The sequence below is a fragment of the Coregonus lavaretus genome (assembly GCF_964263955.1).
Source record: "Coregonus lavaretus genome assembly, chromosome: 11".
In the NCBI taxonomy this organism is placed as follows: domain Eukaryota; kingdom Metazoa; phylum Chordata; class Actinopteri; order Salmoniformes; family Salmonidae; genus Coregonus; species Coregonus lavaretus.
In genome coordinates this window covers 40,221,100-40,241,357 of record NC_139998.1, presented here as the reverse complement: position 1 = coordinate 40,241,357, position 20,258 = coordinate 40,221,100, and the positions used below count along the sequence as shown (strand labels likewise).

Genomic DNA, 20,258 nt, shown 5'->3' with positions numbered 1-20,258 from the left:
CGCTTTATCACAGGTGACAGTTTTAATACTCATCACTGCATCCTGTATCAAAAGGTTGTCTGGTCCTCACTAAAGTCCCGTAGATCACTTCATTACTCCCTTTTTGTTTACAAAGCTCTACTAGACAAGCTTCCGACCTACCTCACTTCACTGTTCAAATAAAAATATTTGAGACACCAAACCCATTCACAGGGATGGTTAACTCTCGATGTTCCATTAGTGAATACCGATCTAGGTAAATTTTTGGAATAGCCTACAAAACTCATCTTGACTCTGGTGCCTCTAGGGCAGTTTAGGACTTTAATGTTGAATTAATTTAATGAGAATTGCAACTGTAAACAATTGTATTTGTGGTGTTTGAAGCTGTAGTGTTGATTCTGGAATTTGCAGTTTATTTTTATTGATCAATTTGTATTTGTTGTATTGTTGCCCTCAGGGCACCATTGTAAATGAGACCCTGGTGTCAATGGGTTACCCTGAATAAATAAAAGTTCAATAAAAACAATTTATAAATCTATTCCAAGGGCATGTATTGATCGTATGGGCCTAAACTAAGCTTGGTGGTGTTGTTGTTTCTGTCCTGTTGTTTCTGTAAGTACTGTAACAAAGCACTTTAATGTAGTTCTCTCCTAGGACATTCCTCTCCCTTGCTGTGCCTCTGTGTCATGCCAGCCATTGGCTGTCACTGTGGAAATGGCAAGTCTCTCTGTCTGCCATACACTATATTTGGTTTATATTCCATCAGGGACACTTCTGAACATTGAGCCTCCTTCTCCACCCACCTTTATCAATTTTTAGCTGATCATGTACTTTCTTCAGACAGCACAGGAGACTGGGTTATGGCCTGAAATACTGTGTAAATGCATGCAATTTTTGTATAGAATATAACAAAAATTAACTATTTTCCATTGTTGTATAAGAATGGAAATGTGTCTGTACCTGCATGCATTGTATACAATAAGAACTGTGTCAATGTCTCACATGTTCTATATTGTATGTTGCATATGTGTGTCTTGTGTGTGTGTCTGCTGTGGGGCCTGGACCCTGGGCTTCTGGAGGATAAGAGTGCAGTGTTCCCCCTCCGCCCAGCGTTGCAGGGCACACAGAGGCTGCTCAGTGATGGACTGGGCTGTAGGCAGGCCCATCAATTAGGCCTTGTGCATTGTCCACTAGCTACTTTGACTGTGCAGAGCCCCTGGTATAGAAACCCCCTCCCCCACATCCCACTAGTTGGGGAAAGACATTTAATCACAAGCATGAGGAAATCCACGTTTTGACATTCCCACTACAGAGAAGAGCAATGTACACAGACTTTGTTCTCTCTCCCACTCTCCCTTCTCCCTTCTCTCTCTCTCTCTCTCTCTCTCTCTCTCTCTCTCTCTCTCTCTCTCTCGTACACATAACAAAAATACATATAGACTTTATTGAGTTTCATGCTTTTAAATATAATTGACTTTTACCTGACTCAATCGGTTCTGTCATCAAGTAAGTTGTCATTAGTAATGAACGTCAGTGCACTTGTTTGTGTTGCGAAAGAAAGCAGTGGAATGGCTTCATAACTTAATTGTTGGACCATAAATCATAGTAGCCAATGGTTCCTTTGTTCAGTGTTTCTTAATAGTTCCATTTGTACTGTCTGTTTCAGTCTCTGGCCCTTAAGGACTGTTTAGTCCAGACAGATTACTGAATGACTGATGTATTTCCTCTTTAACAAAAAGATCCTGACCTTCTTGACTTTTCTCTCCTTAGTGGTGGAAACCAAATAGACAGTGAACTCTTCACTGGAAGTCCAGATAGCTGATCATTTTTTACAAGTCTGCCCTTTTTTAGAATGTACTGTATAGTAATACAGACCTACCTCTGTGAGGTTTGTGTGTTATGTATTGCATATTTCTTGATTACTGTGGCTCTGTGTGGTTGAGTTCAGAGAGTCAGAGTCAAGGTCTTCAGAAGGAGATTTAGCCAAGATGTCACATAGGATTTGACTGACTGTAGATCAGGTTGTGTGTCCTACCAACCCAGAGTCTGCTAGAACCATTAACATCACAATTTATTACTACACAACATGGCATCAGAATGGAACCCAGCTATGTGTCCAGCAGTTTGTCAATGAACTGTGTCCGGTGTCAGAGTCCTGTGTTTGATGAGGACTGGGCACACAGTCAGGGGCCCAGGGGGCTGTCACAAACTCAACTGGGGCTGATGGGACCATAGTCATTGATTCAGTCAGGACCTTTAAGTCTTAGAGTCTGGTTGGATAAAGGGTGTTGCATAGTGGGGCTGGTCTGGTCAAAGTGGGGTTGCCTTATGTGATAGGATCCTGGTAAGGTCTCCATAGGGTCATCTACAGGTGATAAAGGGATAGAAAGGTCCTAATGTGTCCTCTGTTTTCGTGATAAACCATGCTTATGTCCGAATGTGGGTCGTCTGGTGTGATACTGTAGAAGCATGTTGAGATGCATCCGTGGGTTGTCAATGTGAGATGAACCTTGATGAGTTCCCCATGTGGGTTGTCTATGTGAGATAAACCTTGATGAGGTCCTGACGTGGGTTGTCTGTAATTGATAAAAGCATGTTGAGATGGGGTCATGGGTCGTCTATCTTACCGTGGGTCGTGTCGTGTGATAAAGCCATTGTGTGGTCTGAGAGGATAGTATCTCCAGGTCACGTGTCCGTATTGTCCCCCTGGCCTGGGTCTGAGCAGCAGCAGCTGATCAGGGGCGGAACAATAAGGCCCTGTAATCAGCAACCCCTATGTGTGTGAGTGGAGAATGTCCTGGATAAACACATATAAACATAAGCAGATACACACACATGCAGTCACACTTGCATGCACGAGTGCATTCGCATATACGCTCATGTAAACACACACACACGTTTTGTTTTACTATCCTTGTGTGGACCAAACAATTAATTCCCATTCAAAATCCTATTTTCCCTAACACTAATTCTAACCCTAACCCTAAACCTAACCCCTAAGCCTAAAATAGCCTTTTTTCTTGTGGGGACCGATGAAATGTGTCCCAGTGTTTTACTATCCTTGTGAGGACTTCTGGTCCCCACAAGGATAGTAAAAGCACACAGCCATGCACACACATACACTTATTACAAACAGACGTACAGTACATGAACATGGCGTGGGAGGATTGGCTCTGTAGTTGGCGACCTGGAGTCACATGATGAGTGGTCTGCAAGTGGGTGTGATGTTTGGGGCTGATGATGTATGATGGGGGACTGAGGCTGAGCGGTATGAATCTCCTCTCTCAATAAAGTGTAATTATTGTAGTCATTATATTGTAACTCTTGAAATCTTCAACTAATGTATTTGGGTTTTAATAAGGGCATCTACTAGAAAAAGTAATAGTCTATCTCTGTTAAATTTGTCATCACTCTCTGTATGAATCTGAGGGTTTGTTTATGTTCTTCCTCTTCCATTCTGCTCTTACTGCCACCTGAACAGTGAACACTGATCATCCTTAACTCCTGCTTGACCCAGCACCTCAGACTGCTAGCAGCTGTCAGCTGAATGTCAATCAGGCCTCATGTTTACATGTGGGCAGAATTCCTCTCTGACTCCCAGTCCAAATTCCCAGCAGCATGTGTGGTGAGCAGCAGTCTCAGCTCAGCCCAGGCTGTTCCAGACAGAGAGCCTGCTGCCTGTAGCAGACCTGGGCCCATGGGATAGGCCAGATGTGGGCCTGGCAAGTCAGATCAAGGCACAGTCCCACTGTTTGTGGTCTTTCATTCACGTGATTAGATTCTCTATACCTCCAGGAATGTATTTATTCTCCCTCCCCTAGGAAGGCTGGGCTCTGTGGTAGGGAAAATGGGGTCTTCCAAAGTAGAGGCCATCAATATTAATGTCCTGAGACTAACACGACTGTGAGTCTGTCTGACTGTTCATAGAAAACACCAACCAGCCAAGACAATATGGTTGAGAATACTGGGAATTATTCTCAGATTCTTGGGGTTTATGAAAATAGAAAATTTGGAGAAACGGGCGGTTGGTAAATATGCAGTAGTGGTTTTGTCTCTCAAAAACTAAATATATTTTCCCTGTATATTGCTGAAGACATCTGTTGTATAAGTTCAGTCTTGTTGATCCCAAATGTCTTCTGTTTCCAGATCCACAGAGAGAAGGAGACATTCTACCCTGTCCAGCCCTGCACAGATCCCACACTACAGGTGAAGACCACCATCCCAGAATGCACAGGTAAGAACGAGTCAAAATATGATGCCGTACTGTAGATGAGGATAACAGAACTTACATACATATCTGTTAGTCAAAGGAACTCTGTGTCTTCCAGGCAGCTTGTCAGGAGAATTTGTATTGACCATTTCCAGGCATGGCATTGCCAGTGTTGAGTTTATTTCTGTCAGGTAGTCACTAAGATAGAAAGGAGCAGAAATGAAGATTAGGAGGGTTGTCAGAGTTCCGGCGGTCCTTGCTTGGATCATGGAAGAGCACTTGCCAGAATGTAATTTGATTTCTGGAGGATCTCAGTTGGAAAGGCCAGGTTGTAACTTGATTTCAGAGGATTAAGATGTACTGTAGAGGAGAGAGCAGCGCTTTGTAGGAGGAGAGAGAGAGGCTTAGGGCATTTTCACACACAGTTCTGAGCTATAGTTCGAATCAGTTTGATTATTTGTTACGTTGTATTTTTTTCATTTGGTCCAGTTGTGTTCACATTGCCAAATGTCAAATGAACTAAAATGCTTAAACAAAAACACGTTCATGCAAGTCATTTGCTCATTTCGTTGTAGCCTATGCTGCCCAATGAGGCCTATGGAATCGCAATGGCCATTTTGCGCGCTCATATCTCAAAGCCATATCAAGTATCTCCGTTGTAGAATAGTTTCTATTGAGCTCAACATTTAGTTGAGGAATAAAAATGATACCTACAGAAAGCTAAGAACTATGATAGCAGTGGTTTCCTCGCAATTGGATAAAACAAATGTTATACAATCAGAACACTTTATTGTTTTGTTATCCTGGAGGGAAAAAAATCCTGGGAAATGAGAGAGAGTTGTTTGCTCCACACTGCAGCAGGCCCCAGTGAAACAGGTACATAGGCAGGCAGACATTTTCTTTACAGGAAACATGAGGATAAAGTTTCAACTTTTTGACCAAATCATGGTTTTAGCCTCCTAAAAAAATAAGACTTTTTGAGTAAGTTGACCATGTAGATAGAATGTGCAGCTCACACGAATGTCACCAATTAAGATTTTAACTTGCACAGTCAAGTCAAAGGGTCGCAAAATGCAACTAAATAGTCGCAGTCTGGAGCCCTGAAATGGTAAGGTCATTGATGCAGATATGATGGGTATGGCATGGCACTGCTTTCTTTTAATCGTATCCCTACTGTACCATGTGTCCCTTCGATATCAATGCACCCCATTTGGTTGGCAGGCCAGGCATGCAGCACATTGTGCAGCTCAGGAACAAGGCTACCCTACCTCTACTACCTTTGATGTTTGAAGAAGATAGCTTATGTAGCTCATATTTCATATGATTTAGACTACTGTTCACATCTGTGCAGAGATCAGTTGTCATCATAGCTTAAAAAGATCTCTGCATCTCTGTATCTTGTGTTTCTAATATGCTCTTCCCTTCGCTTAAGGCAACTTTCACTTCCACTGTTCCACTGGTTGCTGGGCCAAACAATGACAAAACAACAACCCACTCATACAGTATACTCATATAGAATAACATCCTTCCTGACAAAAAAAATAGCTAATCTTTTTTATTAACTGACGTCAACATCCTGCCCAAAAGGATTGCAACTAGCGATGCAATGATGTTTTGCAGCACATTTTTCTTACTAATCATTTGACTGTGTTGTGATCAAAGTGGTGTATCTGGCACAATTCTATTAGAAAATGTATGTTGTGACCTTGATGATCAGTCTTTCTGTTGCGTTTTGATATTGAAAAATCGGATTGTATTTTAAAGCCTGTTGATATGTACTGCATTGCCATGGCAAATATCTGACACTAATCTTAATACCAATTTTATTTTTCCCAGAATTCCAAGTATCCCCATGCTCTGAGAGTGTTGGAGGCTCTGTGTCGACCACTGGTGCCCTGCAGGACTCAGTCAGTGATGTGGACAGTCTGGGAGAGGACAGTATCTTCAGAAAGGTGAGATCAGCACACTGAACCGAGACACTCCCTTTATAGTTACAACACCGTCGAAGAAGAAGATTAAGCCTGTGTCTTGAGTGGCTATGACATGATAGCATACGAGTATATTATAAGTCAGTTCTCCTATAAAACCAACAACATGGTCTATCACTTTATGTTGTATGTTTCTGGTGATATAGTTCCATATAATTCCCAGCACCTCTGTTCGTTAGTGTATGTTTTGGCCTCTGGCCCCCACCTCCAGACCACAGCAGACTGGTCAGCTTCCGTGTTCCATGTGACATCAGCAGGCTCCCATGAGCACTCTTTCCCGGGCCAGCAAACTCATTATGACCTCATCCCCCTCGCTCGCTCTTTACCGCCCTTCCTCCCCTGCCCTGCCCCCCAACCTTTTTTCAACATTTACACACACTTGGAGGGTGGCTGAGGCATAATGGCACTCCAATGCCATTTCACACTACAGCCTTGGCTTCAAAGGCTTTGGTTTCTCTGCCCTCGTGAGGTCCTCTCTTCTCCAGGCATCTCCTTACTGTAACTTCAGCTCACTCTCTAGGTTACATTTTTTCATTTCATTTGGCTGTGTTTTTATATGTTTATGTAAAAAAAAAAAAAAAAGTAAGTTCATCAATAGTCAAATGTAAGAAACATCAACATATGTTTTCTTCTAGAGTAACTACATACAATACAGTGCCTTCAGAAAGTATCAATTCCCCTTGACTTATTCCACATTTTGTTGTTACAGCCTGAATTCAAAATGGATTAAAAAATGCAAAATCTCACCCATCTGCACACAATACCCCATAATGGAAACATGTTTTTAGAAATGTCTGCTAATTTATTGAAATATCTAATTTACGTAAATATTCATACCCCTGAGTCGATACATGTTAGAATCAACTTTGGCAGCGATTACAGCTGTAAGTCTTTCAGGGTATGTCCCGTGTATCTCAGTTGGTAGAGCATGGCACTTGCCATGCCAGGGTTGTGGGTTCGTTTCCCACGGGGGGGGGCAGTATGAAAATGTATGCACTCACTAACTGTAAGTCGCTCTGGATAAGAGCGTCTGCTAAATGACTAAAATGTAAAATGTCTTTAAGAGCTTTGCACACCTGGATTGTACAAGTATACTTTTTGGGGGGATTTTGCCTTATGCTAAGCTGATATTGAATTGTTTTAAGATGGTCATACTATGGATCATTTAGCTATTTGATTTAGAATTTTAGGACACCTTTAGGTATACATTTTTTTGGGGGGGATACAGTGGGGGAAAAAAGTATTTAGTCAGCCACCAATTGTGCAAGTTCTCCCACTTAAAAAGATGAGAGAGGCCTGTAATTTTCATCATAGGTACACGTCAACTATGACAGACAAAATGAGATTTTTTTTTCCAGAAAATCACATTGTAGGATTTTTAATGAATTTATTTGCAAATTATGGTGGAAAATAAGTATTTGGTCAATAACAAAAGTTTCTCAATACTTTGTTATATACCCTTTGTTGGCAATGACACAGGTTAAACGTTTTCTGTAAGTCTTCACAAGGTTTTCACACACTGTTGCTGGTATTTTGGCCCTTTCCTCCATGCAGATCTCCTCTAGAGCAGTGATGTTTTGGGGCTGTCGCTGGGCAACACGGACTTTCAACTCCCTCCAAAGATTTTCTATGGGGTTGAGATCTGGAGACTGGCTAGGCCACTCCAGGACCTTGAAATGCTTCTTACGAAGCCACTCCTTCGTTGCCCGGGCGGTGTGTTTGGGATCATTGTCATGCTGAAAGACCCAGCCACGTTTCATCTTCAATGCCCTTGCTGATGGAAGGAGGTTTTCCCTCAAAATCTCACGATACATGGCCCCATTCATTCTTTCCTTTACACGGATCAGTCGTCCTGGTCCATTTGCAGAAAAACACCCCCAAAGCATGATGTTTCCACCCCCATGCTTCACAGTAGGTATGGTGTTCTTTGGATGCAACTCAGCATTCTTTGTCCTCCAAACACGACGAGTTGAGTTTTTACCAAAAAGTTATATTTTGGTTTCATCTGACCATATGACATTCTCCCAATCCTCTTCTGGATCATCCAAATGCACTCTAGCAAACTTCAGACGGGCCTGGACATGTACTGGCTTAAGCAGGGGGACACGTCTTGGACTGCAGGATTTGAGTCCCTGGCGGCGTAGTGTGTTACTGATGGTAGGCTTTGTTACTTTGGTCCCAGCTCTCTGCAGGTCATTCACTACGTCCCCCCGTGTGGTTCTGGGATTTTTGCTCACCGTTCTTGTGATCATTTTGACCCCACGGGGTGAGATCTTGCGTGGAGCCCCAGATCGATGGAGATTATCAGTGGTCTTGTATGTCTTCCATTTCCTAATAATTGCTCCCACAGTTGATTTCTTCAAACCAAGCTGCTTACCTATTGCAGATTCAGTCTTCCCAGCCTGGTGCAGGTCTACAATTTTGTTTCTGGTGTCCTTTGACAGCTCTTTGGTCTTGGCCATAGTGGAGTTTGGAGTGTGACTGTTTGAGGTTGTGGACAGGTGTCTTTTATACTGATAACAAGTTCAAACAGGTGCCATTAATACAGGTAACGAGTGGAGGACAGAGGAGCCTCTTAAAGAAGAAGTTACAGGTCTGTGAGAGCCAGAAATCTTGCTTGTTTGTAGGTGACCAAATACTTATTTTCCACCATAATTTGCAAATAAATTCATAAAAAATCCTACAATGTGATTTTCTGGAAATCTTTTTCTCAATTTGTCTGTCATAGTTGACGTGTACCTATGATGAAAATTACAGGCCTCTCTCATCTTTTTAAGTGGGAGAACTTGCACAATTGGTGGCTGACTAAATACTTTTTTTCCCCACTGTATAATATTGATTTTGGCCTTTACTACTAAAGCCCATAGAAACACATTGAATAACACATCCATAAATGGCTAAAAGGACAAAGAATAAATAATAAGTGTCTGTCCTAAATCTAGGAGATATAAAAACAACTCAGGAAATATAGATATATAATATAGATTCGTTTTTTTACATATACACTACCGGTTTATTGAAATGCATTCCAGGTGACTACCTCATGAAGCTGGTTGAGAGAATGCCAAGAGTGTACAAAGCTGTCATCTAGGCAAAGGGTGGCTATTTGAAGAATCTCAAATATAAAATATATTTTGATTTGTTTAACACTTTTTTGGTTACTACATGATTCTATATGTGTGATGTCATAGTTTTGACTTCTTCACTATTCTACAATGTAGAAAATAGTAAAAATTAAGAAAAACCCTTGAATGAGTAGATGTTCTAAAACTTTTGACTGGTAGTATATTTATCCCCTTTTTTTGGGTAGTCACAAAACTACCTTCATGCTTCCATCAGTTTTTTAGAACTGGTACCGGTTACCTTCAGTCAAGTCCTGTGACAGTTGTAGGGGTCATAGAGCAAAACGGAGAACACCATCGTGTTAATGAGAATCTCCCCTTTCCACAATGGGGTCCCATTAGTTTGTAGCCCAAACAGTTTGGACGCTACCAAACAGAAGTTGGCACATCGACGGTACTGACTTCAGACGAGTCTTCTGACACTTGTGGGGGTTGTAGAGAAAAAAATGGTGTAGGTCAAACCGTTCGAACGCTACAGACGTTTTCGTGAGAATACCTATTTTTTTGGGTTGTCTCATGGTCTGACAAACACCGCTCTAGCTCTGCCACCTTTCACTGCAGATGCAGAAGTGTGACACTGGCGGATGCAGTGTATTGAGACACATCCAATAATAAAACGTAAACGGACAGATTTTGATGGTGATGTTTTTGCTATGTAATTTAGATTGACGCACCGCACCGGTGCATCAATCCACTCTAAGGGGTTAAACACTATTATTGCACACAGAGTGAGTTCATGCAACTTATTATGTGACATGTTAGGCAAAGTTTTACTACTGAACTTATTTAGGCTTACGATAACAAAGGGGTTGAATACTTATTGACTCAAGACATAAATTTAAAAAAGTAATAATAATTAGCATTTCAAAAAAAATTATTCCACTTTAACATTATGGGGTATTGTGTGTAGGCCAGTGACACAACATCTAAATTTAATCCATTTTAAATTCAGGCTGTAACACAACAAAATGTGAAGAGGTCAAGGGGTGTGAACTTTCTGAAGGCACTCTAACTCCCCTCTAACTACTCCCAGACCAGTCTCTGCCTCTCCGCCTCTGGTGTTGAGGTCTGTCATTATGCAATAGATTTTGAATGTTCGAGTGAACTCAGCACTTTGGACAGACACAGCCAGTCAATGACCAAAAAAGGACCTGTTACATTAAACTTTCATTACTCAAAGGCCCTTTAAAACGATCCTCCAAATCAATTTATTTTAGCTATGTTTTGAACTGTGTCTTTGTGTGTGTGCGTGACTGCATGTGAGTCCTGTAGTCAAGGTTATTTTAGTGGTTATTAAATGTGATTTAATGTTAGTTTTTAGATTTTATTTGAAATACATTTTAGTTTGTTTAGTTTTCAGACTTGATTTACTAGTTATTATTTTATAAAAACATTTATATTTTGTTTTATTATTTCGTTTCTGTTTTAGTGTTAGGGACAGAAAGTAGCCTATGCGTGGGAGGCTATGAGCCATTTATGTGTTGTAGGCCTACAGTTTTTTTGGGGGGGATGTCACTTCTTGCCACTGAGGGACCATAGACTTGGATAAACATAACATCTCTGTATCTCTGTCATGATGGCATCTGTGAGCGCCTGGGCATTGCCATTGACACCATCTTCATCTTGAAATAGTAAATGTTCTTCTTCACAAGTAAAATTCATTGGCTGATCCCTCCTGCCACAACTCCAACCGGGTCATCAGGTCATTCCAACTGGGTCATCAAGAGGGATCAGCCAACAAAGTTGACTAAATCAAAATGGCGAAAGTCCTCAATGGCGCTGCCCATGCTAACACAGGCTTTTGGCCACTGGAGGACTCCATACAACTCCATGGCCAGGACATAGGTTTGGTTTAAATTATAAATCAATCCTAATGTGACTGATGTAAAGGATAAGCGCCTAGACTGGTGCAAGAAATATGGTGGATGGAAACTCTCTTGCCCATGTTTACACAAATCCAATGCTTTTTTAACTTTAGTAGTAGAATAATAATCAAGTACCTTTACCTTTATCTGACAGAAAGAGATGGGGAAAAAACAACAAATGAAGTCATGGCACATTTGACATGTTATGTTTATGTAATATTAAGCGTATCACTGACTAACCCCTTCAAATAGAGTTAATAATAACAGCTGCAACAACAGCAAAAACATAAGCAATACAACACTTCTTCACAAATCTATTAGTTCACAGCCAGCCTGTGTGTGTGTTTCTCTGTTCAAACAAGCAAGATTTTCTAGTTTGTCTTCAAGAAGATTCTGATTTCCAGAAAGATGGTTGTTTGGTTTATCAAGCCTGATGACAGTTGTCCACAAACAGAGAATACTCTCTCCACGAACACTGCAGGGGTAGAAACAAGATCCAGTGCCACAGAGCACAGCTTTGATAAACAGCCATCCTTGCCTGCCAGACCTGGAGAGGTGACTCTGTCAACATGCCCCCCTTTACCTCTTCCAGGTATTTCAGCAGATCGCACTTAATGCCCTGCCAGGTTGACCCTCCAGCTGGACAGTGACCTCAGACACAATCTTCAATGCAAGGAAGCTATATTTCTGAAGCACTGTGGTTGAGATGCTTGCTGGATTCATCGTGCTGGCATCTTCCTGGGGTCCTGCTGCTCCACGGCTGTACTTTCTGTTTTGCTAAAGTACAAAATACTTTGCGTCCCTCAACAGTGGCTCCATCTCTGTTGAGCGAAGTGCCAGAGACACACTTGGGTCCATGAGGCAAGTTAATGCAGGGGTTGGATCGAAGTTCGCTGCCAGGGGATTCAGTATGCATGCGCTCACGCAGTGACTTCAGGAGTACCTGTGCCAACTGTTTGCAACAGTAGTTGACTGCAAGTGTGCCTCAAGGTTGACAAGGCAAGTCACCACATCAGACAGCGACTGGCTGTCAGTTTGAAGTTAGTTGGGTTGAATTGCGAACGGCTCCAGCAACTTCACAAGATGTTCTAGCTTGGCCCAGTTACGCTCCGTGCTCGCCCTCAGATTTCTTCTCTGTTAGCTAGTGATAGCTAGTGATAGTGATGCACAAGCTAAGCCTATTTGAAACATCAGCATCTACTGGCAGCATTTACACACCAGATTCAGAAGCTCAAAAATCCCATTTAAAAAAAAGCTGGAAAACCCCTTTAGATTTTTGCCCAAAGTGTAGAAGAAAAAAACTCAACATAATTTATGATGGTTTTTATTTTATTGTAGTTCGTTTTGCAGTCAAATAGAATAGTTTCAGTATAGTTTTCTTTTTTCAAGTTTACCAAATCGTTTTTCAAATTTTAGTTTTTATTTTATTTTCAGTCTTCGTTTACTATAATAACCTTGCCTGTAGGTGTGTGTTTGTGTAGACAGCGTTAGCTGGTTGACTGCTGCTCTGCTGCATGAGCTCAGGAAGGGTGAGTCATTTGTTCTGGAAGCTGATATTCCATGGCCTGGTCCTCATAAAGGGGCCTGCATGATTATGCTCTGAGCCACTGTGGCAGTCCGTTAGCTCACCACCCGCCCGCACGCCCAGTGCTGGCACTACTGGACAATGTAAAAACTAATGACACAGTCCCAATGGAAATCATCTGCAGCCTGCCTGCCTGCTGGCCTCCCTAAAGGGTGTGTGTGTGTTTCTGTTGTTCTGTAACCTTTATAGGGCTGGAAAGAACTCTCTCTCCCAGCAGCATGTCTCTCTCTCACTGCCTTGCCCTTTCTCCTCGCCACACTGAAGGCTACAGTAAGCTCAGACTAAAGGCAGCTCAGACCGGTCATCATCAGGCCTAACCTCACTGGCCTGGCATGTGTGAAGTAAAAGCCTGGGCCCTGGGAGGCATACGAGACAGGACATTAAAACGGACTACTTTGACAATAGCTACAGATTTATTTAGCTTTCACCCCTTTAGCATAATTTATGTTTTTAGCTTTGTTTTTGGTGTAAAACGTAATGCTCCTTACCCAAATGTGTTAGCTGAAATGTGTAATTCCAAATCCTACCACAATGCCATTCAGTTTACTTTGACTCCAGTGGGTAACAGGCTCTTTCTGTATCCTCTCTGTCCCCAGGGAGAGGAGGCTGTGACTGGGCCAAGGGATAGCACCAGCGGTGTGTCGGTGTCCTTCTCCTCCATAGACGACGTGACCAGTGTGGGTCCCCTCAGCGCCAGCTCCCAGTGCAGTGTGGGTCCTCTCAGTGTCTCCTCCCAGGGCAGAGTGGGCTCTCCTTGGGCTGGGGCGGGGGCAGGGGTGTTGAGCACTAGGGCCAGTTGGAGTGCTGGAGACGCCTGGCAGATGACAGTTGGGGGGGTAGAGGAGGAGGAGAGGAAAGACAAGCTGACAGAGGGGCCTGTAGGCTCCGCCATCCTACGCTCCTCTATCCGCTCGCTCTCTCCGTTCCGCCGGCACAGCTGGGGCCCGGGGAAGAATCCTGCAGGAGAGACAGACATGAACCAACGCAGGTGAGTCCTCTTAACCCCACACACTGACCTCTAACCCAACACACTCACTACCCTATAGTACATACCCAGGAAGGATAGCTATGGATGGATGGTGAAAAGTAATCATCTGTGTGAACAATAAGCCTCCAACTCCTACAGTATACTGACTTGTCCTCAGTATGATGATATCTATTGGGGAGTCACTTGAGACAGTAGTACCCTGGGAAGTGCAGTCTGCAGGGATGAGACTAGGACAGAGACAGGCTCCCCGAGGACTGGTCCTAATACGGCCTCAAGTTCAGACACTGTGTTTGTGTGTCAGTGGACCACTGTTTGTGTGTGTGTGTGTGTGTGCACGTGTGTGTGTAGATATTTGTCTCTGTGTGTATTTGATCCATGGTTGTCCCTCAGGGGGCCTATATACAGTACAGTTAGATATGCCTGGAGCCACCTCTGTGTCAGTGGACTTTGTGGGAAAGGCCTGTCCAGGTCAAAGGTTAAACACTGACCGCTGACCTCAGTAAACAGCTGTGTGAGAAGTACTGTACTATTACTCCTCTGACCATTATCAATAATTATTCTCAATATTTCAGTCTGTAAGACATATTACCCAGGGGCTTGAATAGCCTTTGTATCAATTATTTTTATTGGCACCTTTTCCTTCTTATTCATTATCACCCATTTGATCATGTTCTGTACTGTCAGTGCTCTCATCTCTCTCTGTCCATCCCTTATTTTCTGTCCTCTGCTCATCTCTCCATCTCTTCTCAGTTCATTGCAAGGTCAAGGGGAAGGGAAGCCTCGAAAGCCAACATTTCATAGGAGAAGGTACCACACAGTTATTTCTCAATGTTTCCATTCTGACTCTCCATGGTGTGTCACTGCCAAGCTGTGTTTTCATTACGGGAAGAAAATGTAAAACGTATTGCTACCTATATTGAGCACTCCCTAATCAAATCAAATTTTATTTTAAGTGTCTTATGCTATGGAAAAATCATTTCTAAAACAGTATGAAGAATGAAGACAGTGGAAACTAACTTTAAATGGTTTATTTCTCTCCAATATAATAATAATCAAGCCACTCCGATGGAAAAATACTTTCACCATTAACCCACCACTTTTACCTTTGACCATCACATCTCACCCTGAAATAACGTCACACTTTCCCTGCTGCTCCTGTACCTGTCTGTCTCTCTCCTCTCCCCCTCTCCCCCCCTCCTCTCCTCTCCTCTCCACTCCCCTTCTCTCCTGTCCCTTTCCAACCCTCTCCCTCCCTGACTTCTCCCTGCTAGTATGAGCTGGTGTCCCTCCAACGTCCCCCCTCCCCACCCGGAACAGATTGATAGCAGAAGGTATGCCATCACCGTGTGTCAACTAATAGCCTAAAAAGACAAACACGGATAAACAATATGAAAGAAATAAAAAGAGAGGAAGAAGCCTCTGCATGTTCTATGCTCTGTGCATGTCTGTCTCTGGCTTGGTCTGTCTCTGGCTTGGTCTGTCTCTGGCTTGGTCTGTCTCTGGCTTAGTGTGTCTCTGGCTTGGTCTGTCTCTGGCTTGGTCTGTCTCTGGCTTGGTCTGTCTCTGGCTTGGTGTGTCTCTGGCTTGGTCTGTCTCTGGCTTGGTCTGTCTCTGGCTTGGTCTGTCTCTGGCTTGGTCTGTCTCTGGCTTAGTCTGTCTCTGGCTTGGTCTGTCTCTGGCTTGGTGTGTCTCTGGCTTGGTGTGTCTCTGGCTTGGTGTGTCTCTGGCTTGGTGTGTCTCTGGCTTGGTGTGTCTCTGGCTTGGTGTGTCTCTGGCTTGGTGTGTCTCTGGTTTGGTCTGTCTTTGGCTTGGTCTGTCTCTGGCTTGGTGTGTCTCTGGCTTGGTCTGTCTTTGGCTTGGTCTGTCTCTGGCTTGGTGTGTCTCTGGTTTGGTGTGTCTCTGGCTTGGTCTGTCTCTGGCTTGGTGTGTCTCTAGCTTGGTGTGTCTCTGGCTTGGTGTGTCTCTGGCTTGGTGTGTCTCTGGCTTGGTGTGTCTCTGGCTTGGTGTGTCTCTGGCTTGGTGTGTATTTTGTCACTGCTGCTGTTGCTCTCTCTTTGTCTCATTCACCTTGTTGGTCAGTTGTGGTCGACCTCAGAGATGCACAGTCACTTATCTTTTGCCTCTCTCTCTCTCTCTCTCTCTCTCTCTCTCTCTCTCTCTCTCGCTCTCTCTGAGACAAGGAAGCTAGAATTTAGAGAGGAAGCATCAAGCATCTTTAGAACAATAGTATTATACTGCTACACTGCTAGTTAACTACTGCAAAGATTAGAATGACTAATATAATCATCATCATCAGTGAGCCAGACAGGTGAGTTATGGTTTTAGTTCAGTTCATCTCGCTTAGCCAGACTTACAGCTTCAGTGAGAGGACCGCTAGAATGAGGTTATAGGTCTGTTGTACTCTAATACTGAATGCTGATTTGTTATGCATTCATCATTTACATAAGTATGGTCTCAAATTAGTTTATTTGTTGTCTATTATTTAACATGAATTACAATTGTTCTGTTGTCTTAAATTTGCTACACTTTTTAATCAAGTAAACAATGTTGTTTAACTGATTGAAGCTTGGGGAATTTTATTTTTATGTTTATTTTATTTAAGTTATTTCCCCCTTACATTTGTGTTTAGGTTTACATGTACAGTTGAAGTCGGAAGTTTACTTACACCTTAGCCAAATACATTTCAACTCAGTTTTTCACTATTCCTGACATTTAATCCTAGTACAAATTCCCTGTCTTTGGTAAGTTAGGATCACCACTTTATTTTAAGAATGTGAAATGTCAGAATAATAGTAGAGAGAATTATTTATTTCAGCTTTTATTATATATCACATTCCCAGTGGGTCAGAAGTTTACATACACTCAATTAGTATTTGGTAGCATTGCCTTTAAATTGTTTAACTTGGGTCAAACGTTTCGGGTAGCCTTCCACAAGCTTCCCACAATAAGTTGGGTGAATTTTGGCCCATTCCTCCTGACAGAGCAGGTGTAACGGAGTCAGGTTTGTAGGCCTCCTTGCTCGCACATGCTTTTTCAGTTCTGCCCACACATTTTCTGTAGGATTGAGGTCAGGGCTTTGTGATGGCCACTCCAATACCTTGACTTTGTTGTCCTTAAGCCATTTTGCCACAACTTTGGAAGTATGCTTGGGGTCAATGTCCATTTGGAAGACCCATTTGCGACCAAGCTTTAACTTCCTGACTGATGTCTTGAGATGTTGCTTCAATATATCCACATCATTTCCCTTCCTCATGATGCCATCTATTTTGTGTCAAGTTTTCAAGATATTAGACTTTCAAGAAGTGCAAAACGCATCATCATCATGATGTGGCAAGTGACACTTTGCTTCTTGAAAATGGTATATCTTCAAAATTTGACTGCTGACATATAAAACATTTTGGGACTGTATCAACAGTGGACTAATGTAAAAAATTACAAAAGATTGTTACAAAAGTGTGTATATGTGCATGTACGTACTTGTGCATTCCACTTGTGTAGTTTCAGTTTTGAAATAACTGATTGTATCATCTGTCTGGAGCATGAAGATCTGCTGGGTGTGAATTCACTTCCTGCCTGTGGTTTAAAGATCTCACAGGGTGTTTGTATCTACTGTCCCTAAACAAATTACCACATCTATCACCAGAAACACCAGTAGAGTGTTCTTTCACTAACACAGTATTGTTGTGTCTGCAGTTACAGTTTGGAGGGTCTGGCTGGAGAGGAGGATACTGGGAAGGTCTCCTCTGGTGTGGGGACCGTTGCACGTCTGGACAGTGAGGAGAGGGGCTCGCTTCTGTCCCTAACAGAGGAGCAGGAGTCAGACCTGGGAGACTGCAGCAGCCTCTACAGCCAGGTAACCCTCACACACTATACTGTCCAGACGTATCTTTACCATAGAGGTCCTGTGTTTTGCTTGCACAATGAATTGCACTTGCACTGAACCGCTGAATCTTTGTACCATCCCATGTAGACTGGTGCTCTCTATGCACAGTAGTTTAATTCATGTTTTATTTTCACTCAGACAGCTTACTGATCTCTCTCTCGCTCTCCTTTATTTCAGAAATCAGGAAGAGTTCTGCCTATGAGACACAGCTGTCCCTCCATTCCTTACCAAGCGCTCACCAAATCGGTGTCCATGCTGGCCATCAGTCACAGAGACCTGGACGGTGAGGGTCACTTTAACACACTCTCTCTCTCTCTCTCTCTCTCTCTCTCTCTCTCTCTCTCTCTCTCTCTCTCTCTCTCTCTCTCTCTCTCTCTCTCTCTCTCTCTCTCTCTCTCTCTCTCTCTCTCGACATGGTGGTACACAAGGCCAGGGTCTCAGAGTAGGAGTGCCGATCTAGGATCAGTTTAGCCTTTTAGATCATTATGAATAAGATTATATGGACAGATCCTAGATCAGCACTCCTTCTCTGAAATGCCCAGGCCTCTATCCAACAATCAAGTCTCCTATCACCTGCTGTTTCCAACCTCGTCCTACAGGTCCATTTTCTCTCTGTCTCTCTGCTGTGTTTCCCAGACAGGAACATAATCCAATCAGGTGGTTTGTTCACTCTCTTAATCCCAATCGTCTCTGGAGCTAACGGGGGCTACTGTTACAGCTTCTCCTGTGTAGGGTTCACTTGATCACTTGGAAGGGAATGAGGGTCAGCCCAGGTTCTTGTGCTAATTTAACATGTGATTTGATGTCTTTTGTACCCTTGAACTGGATAGCGAGTGGACGGACTCGACCAAAGAGGCGCATCTCCTTCTCCTTCAGCATCTCTCCGACCTTCCCAAAATCTAGAACATTATTTTCTATTGGCTCTTCCTCCAGTGATGAGGAGGATGTAGTGAGTAAGTTCTACAGTTCCCAGAATGCCCTGAGTGGCCCCTTAGCCCCGGCTGCTTCCTGTGTAGTGTGCCTCTACTTCAACCTGTGTCACTAAACGGACGTTACCTCTCTCTAAATCAACTCTTTTAAATCAATTAATCTCTGTTTGGTCCCCTACCCTTAACAGGGTTAACATTGTCAGGCAAATAATTTGGTTTGCTAAAATATCAATCAGTACAAGTCATTGTTTCTAAACAAATAACTTACACAGGGTCAAATCACCTCTAGTCACTAATGCAAATCTCAACAGGTGATGAAATATGCACTGTTTGTTGTTCTGTATATGTGAAGTTTCAAGCAAAGCCCTCTGCAGTCCAGTCAGCCTATGAAATATCTGCTGGAGATGCATGAAAACCCAGAATCTAACTGAGATCAAATAATCTGCTTTCTGTTAGCATAGTAGCCCCTTTTTTACAGTAGCCCTTTTTCTATTGTATTTGACATGGCTGACATGCCTATTATGTCCCTCCTGTGAGTTTTCACACATTTCTCCCATCTTTTTTCTCCATTAGTTATATTTATTCCCCCTAGCCTCCATTCTTTGAAATCCACATAAACACATTTCAAAGTGTTCCTTTTAGGCTTCACAGCTGCTAAAAAGGACAGGAACATTTCACTGCTGCCTTCGCGCTCCTTTGAGCCTTGTAAGAATGGCTTGTATATTATTTTGGAGAGAACGAAAGGAAGAAAATCCCGTTCCGGGCCGTTACTGGAGGATGACGTCTCAAAGGGCTTTCGCTGCTCTGGCGTGTCATATCTACAGTTTAAGAGCTGTAAGAGGTTTTGCCTGGCAGTTTTTGAAAATGTCTCTGTGTTTGTCATGGGATATGTGTCTTATTGAGCTTTGTTGTAGGTCTGAGGCTGAGTTTCAGTGCTGTCTGGCCCCCAGTAAATCTCTTTATTAATGGCTGCCCTTGACTACTACTGTATGTGTATGCTGCCTTATCATCACATTCCTTTTTGTATGTATTTGTTGGACTTGTTGTTAATTGGCCATGTCTTTAACCAAATTACCCAGTGTGAAATTCCACCTTTAACCTGTCCCACCAGGTACCCACTGGTTCTGTTGGATGTTTGTACTACCACGTGTTATGTGATATCACCTCTGCTTGGAAATGTATTGTAATGGTTATGTAACATGTAATGTTTACTTGTACTGAACCACAATACTGATAAAAGTACATAAACTCAGCCAAAAAATAAACGTCCTCTCACTGTCAACTGCGTTTATTTTCAGCAAACTTAACATGTGTAAATATTTGTATGAACATAACAAGATTCAACAACTGAGATATAAACTGGACAAGTTTCACAGACATGTGACTAACAGAAATTGAATAATGTGTCCCTGAACAAAGGGGGTGCAAAATCAAAAGTAACAGTCAGTATCTGGTGTGGCCACCTGCTGCATTAAGTACTGCAGTGCATCTCCTCCTCGTGGACTGCACCAGATTTGCCAGTTCTTGCTGTGAGATGTTACCCCACTCTTCCACCAAGGCACCTGCAAGTTCCCTGACATTTCTGGGGGGAATGGCCCTAGCCCTCACCCTCCGATCCAACAGATCCCAGACATGCTCAATGGGATTGAGATCCGGGCTCTTCGCTGGCCATGGCAGAACACTGACATTCCTGTCTTGCAGGAAATCAT

General features: G+C 42.9%; 1 protein-coding gene across 1 annotated transcript in view; it reads left to right on the top strand.

Moving 5' to 3' along the window:
- LOC311137460 (A-kinase anchor protein 13-like) overlaps positions 1 to 20,258 on the top strand; it is a 168,246-nt gene that overhangs the window by 120,484 nt on the left and 27,504 nt on the right. Inside the window, exons 9-15 of the mRNA XM_084171978.1 lie at positions 4,126 to 4,213; positions 6,026 to 6,141; positions 13,346 to 13,737; positions 14,488 to 14,544; positions 15,009 to 15,068; positions 17,431 to 17,590; positions 17,798 to 17,903. Coding sequence (XP_084028104.1) covers positions 4,126 to 4,213; positions 6,026 to 6,141; positions 13,346 to 13,737; positions 14,488 to 14,544; positions 15,009 to 15,068; positions 17,431 to 17,590; positions 17,798 to 17,903 — 979 coding nt within the window. The remainder of the gene's footprint in view (positions 1 to 4,125; positions 4,214 to 6,025; positions 6,142 to 13,345; positions 13,738 to 14,487; positions 14,545 to 15,008; positions 15,069 to 17,430; positions 17,591 to 17,797; positions 17,904 to 20,258) is intronic.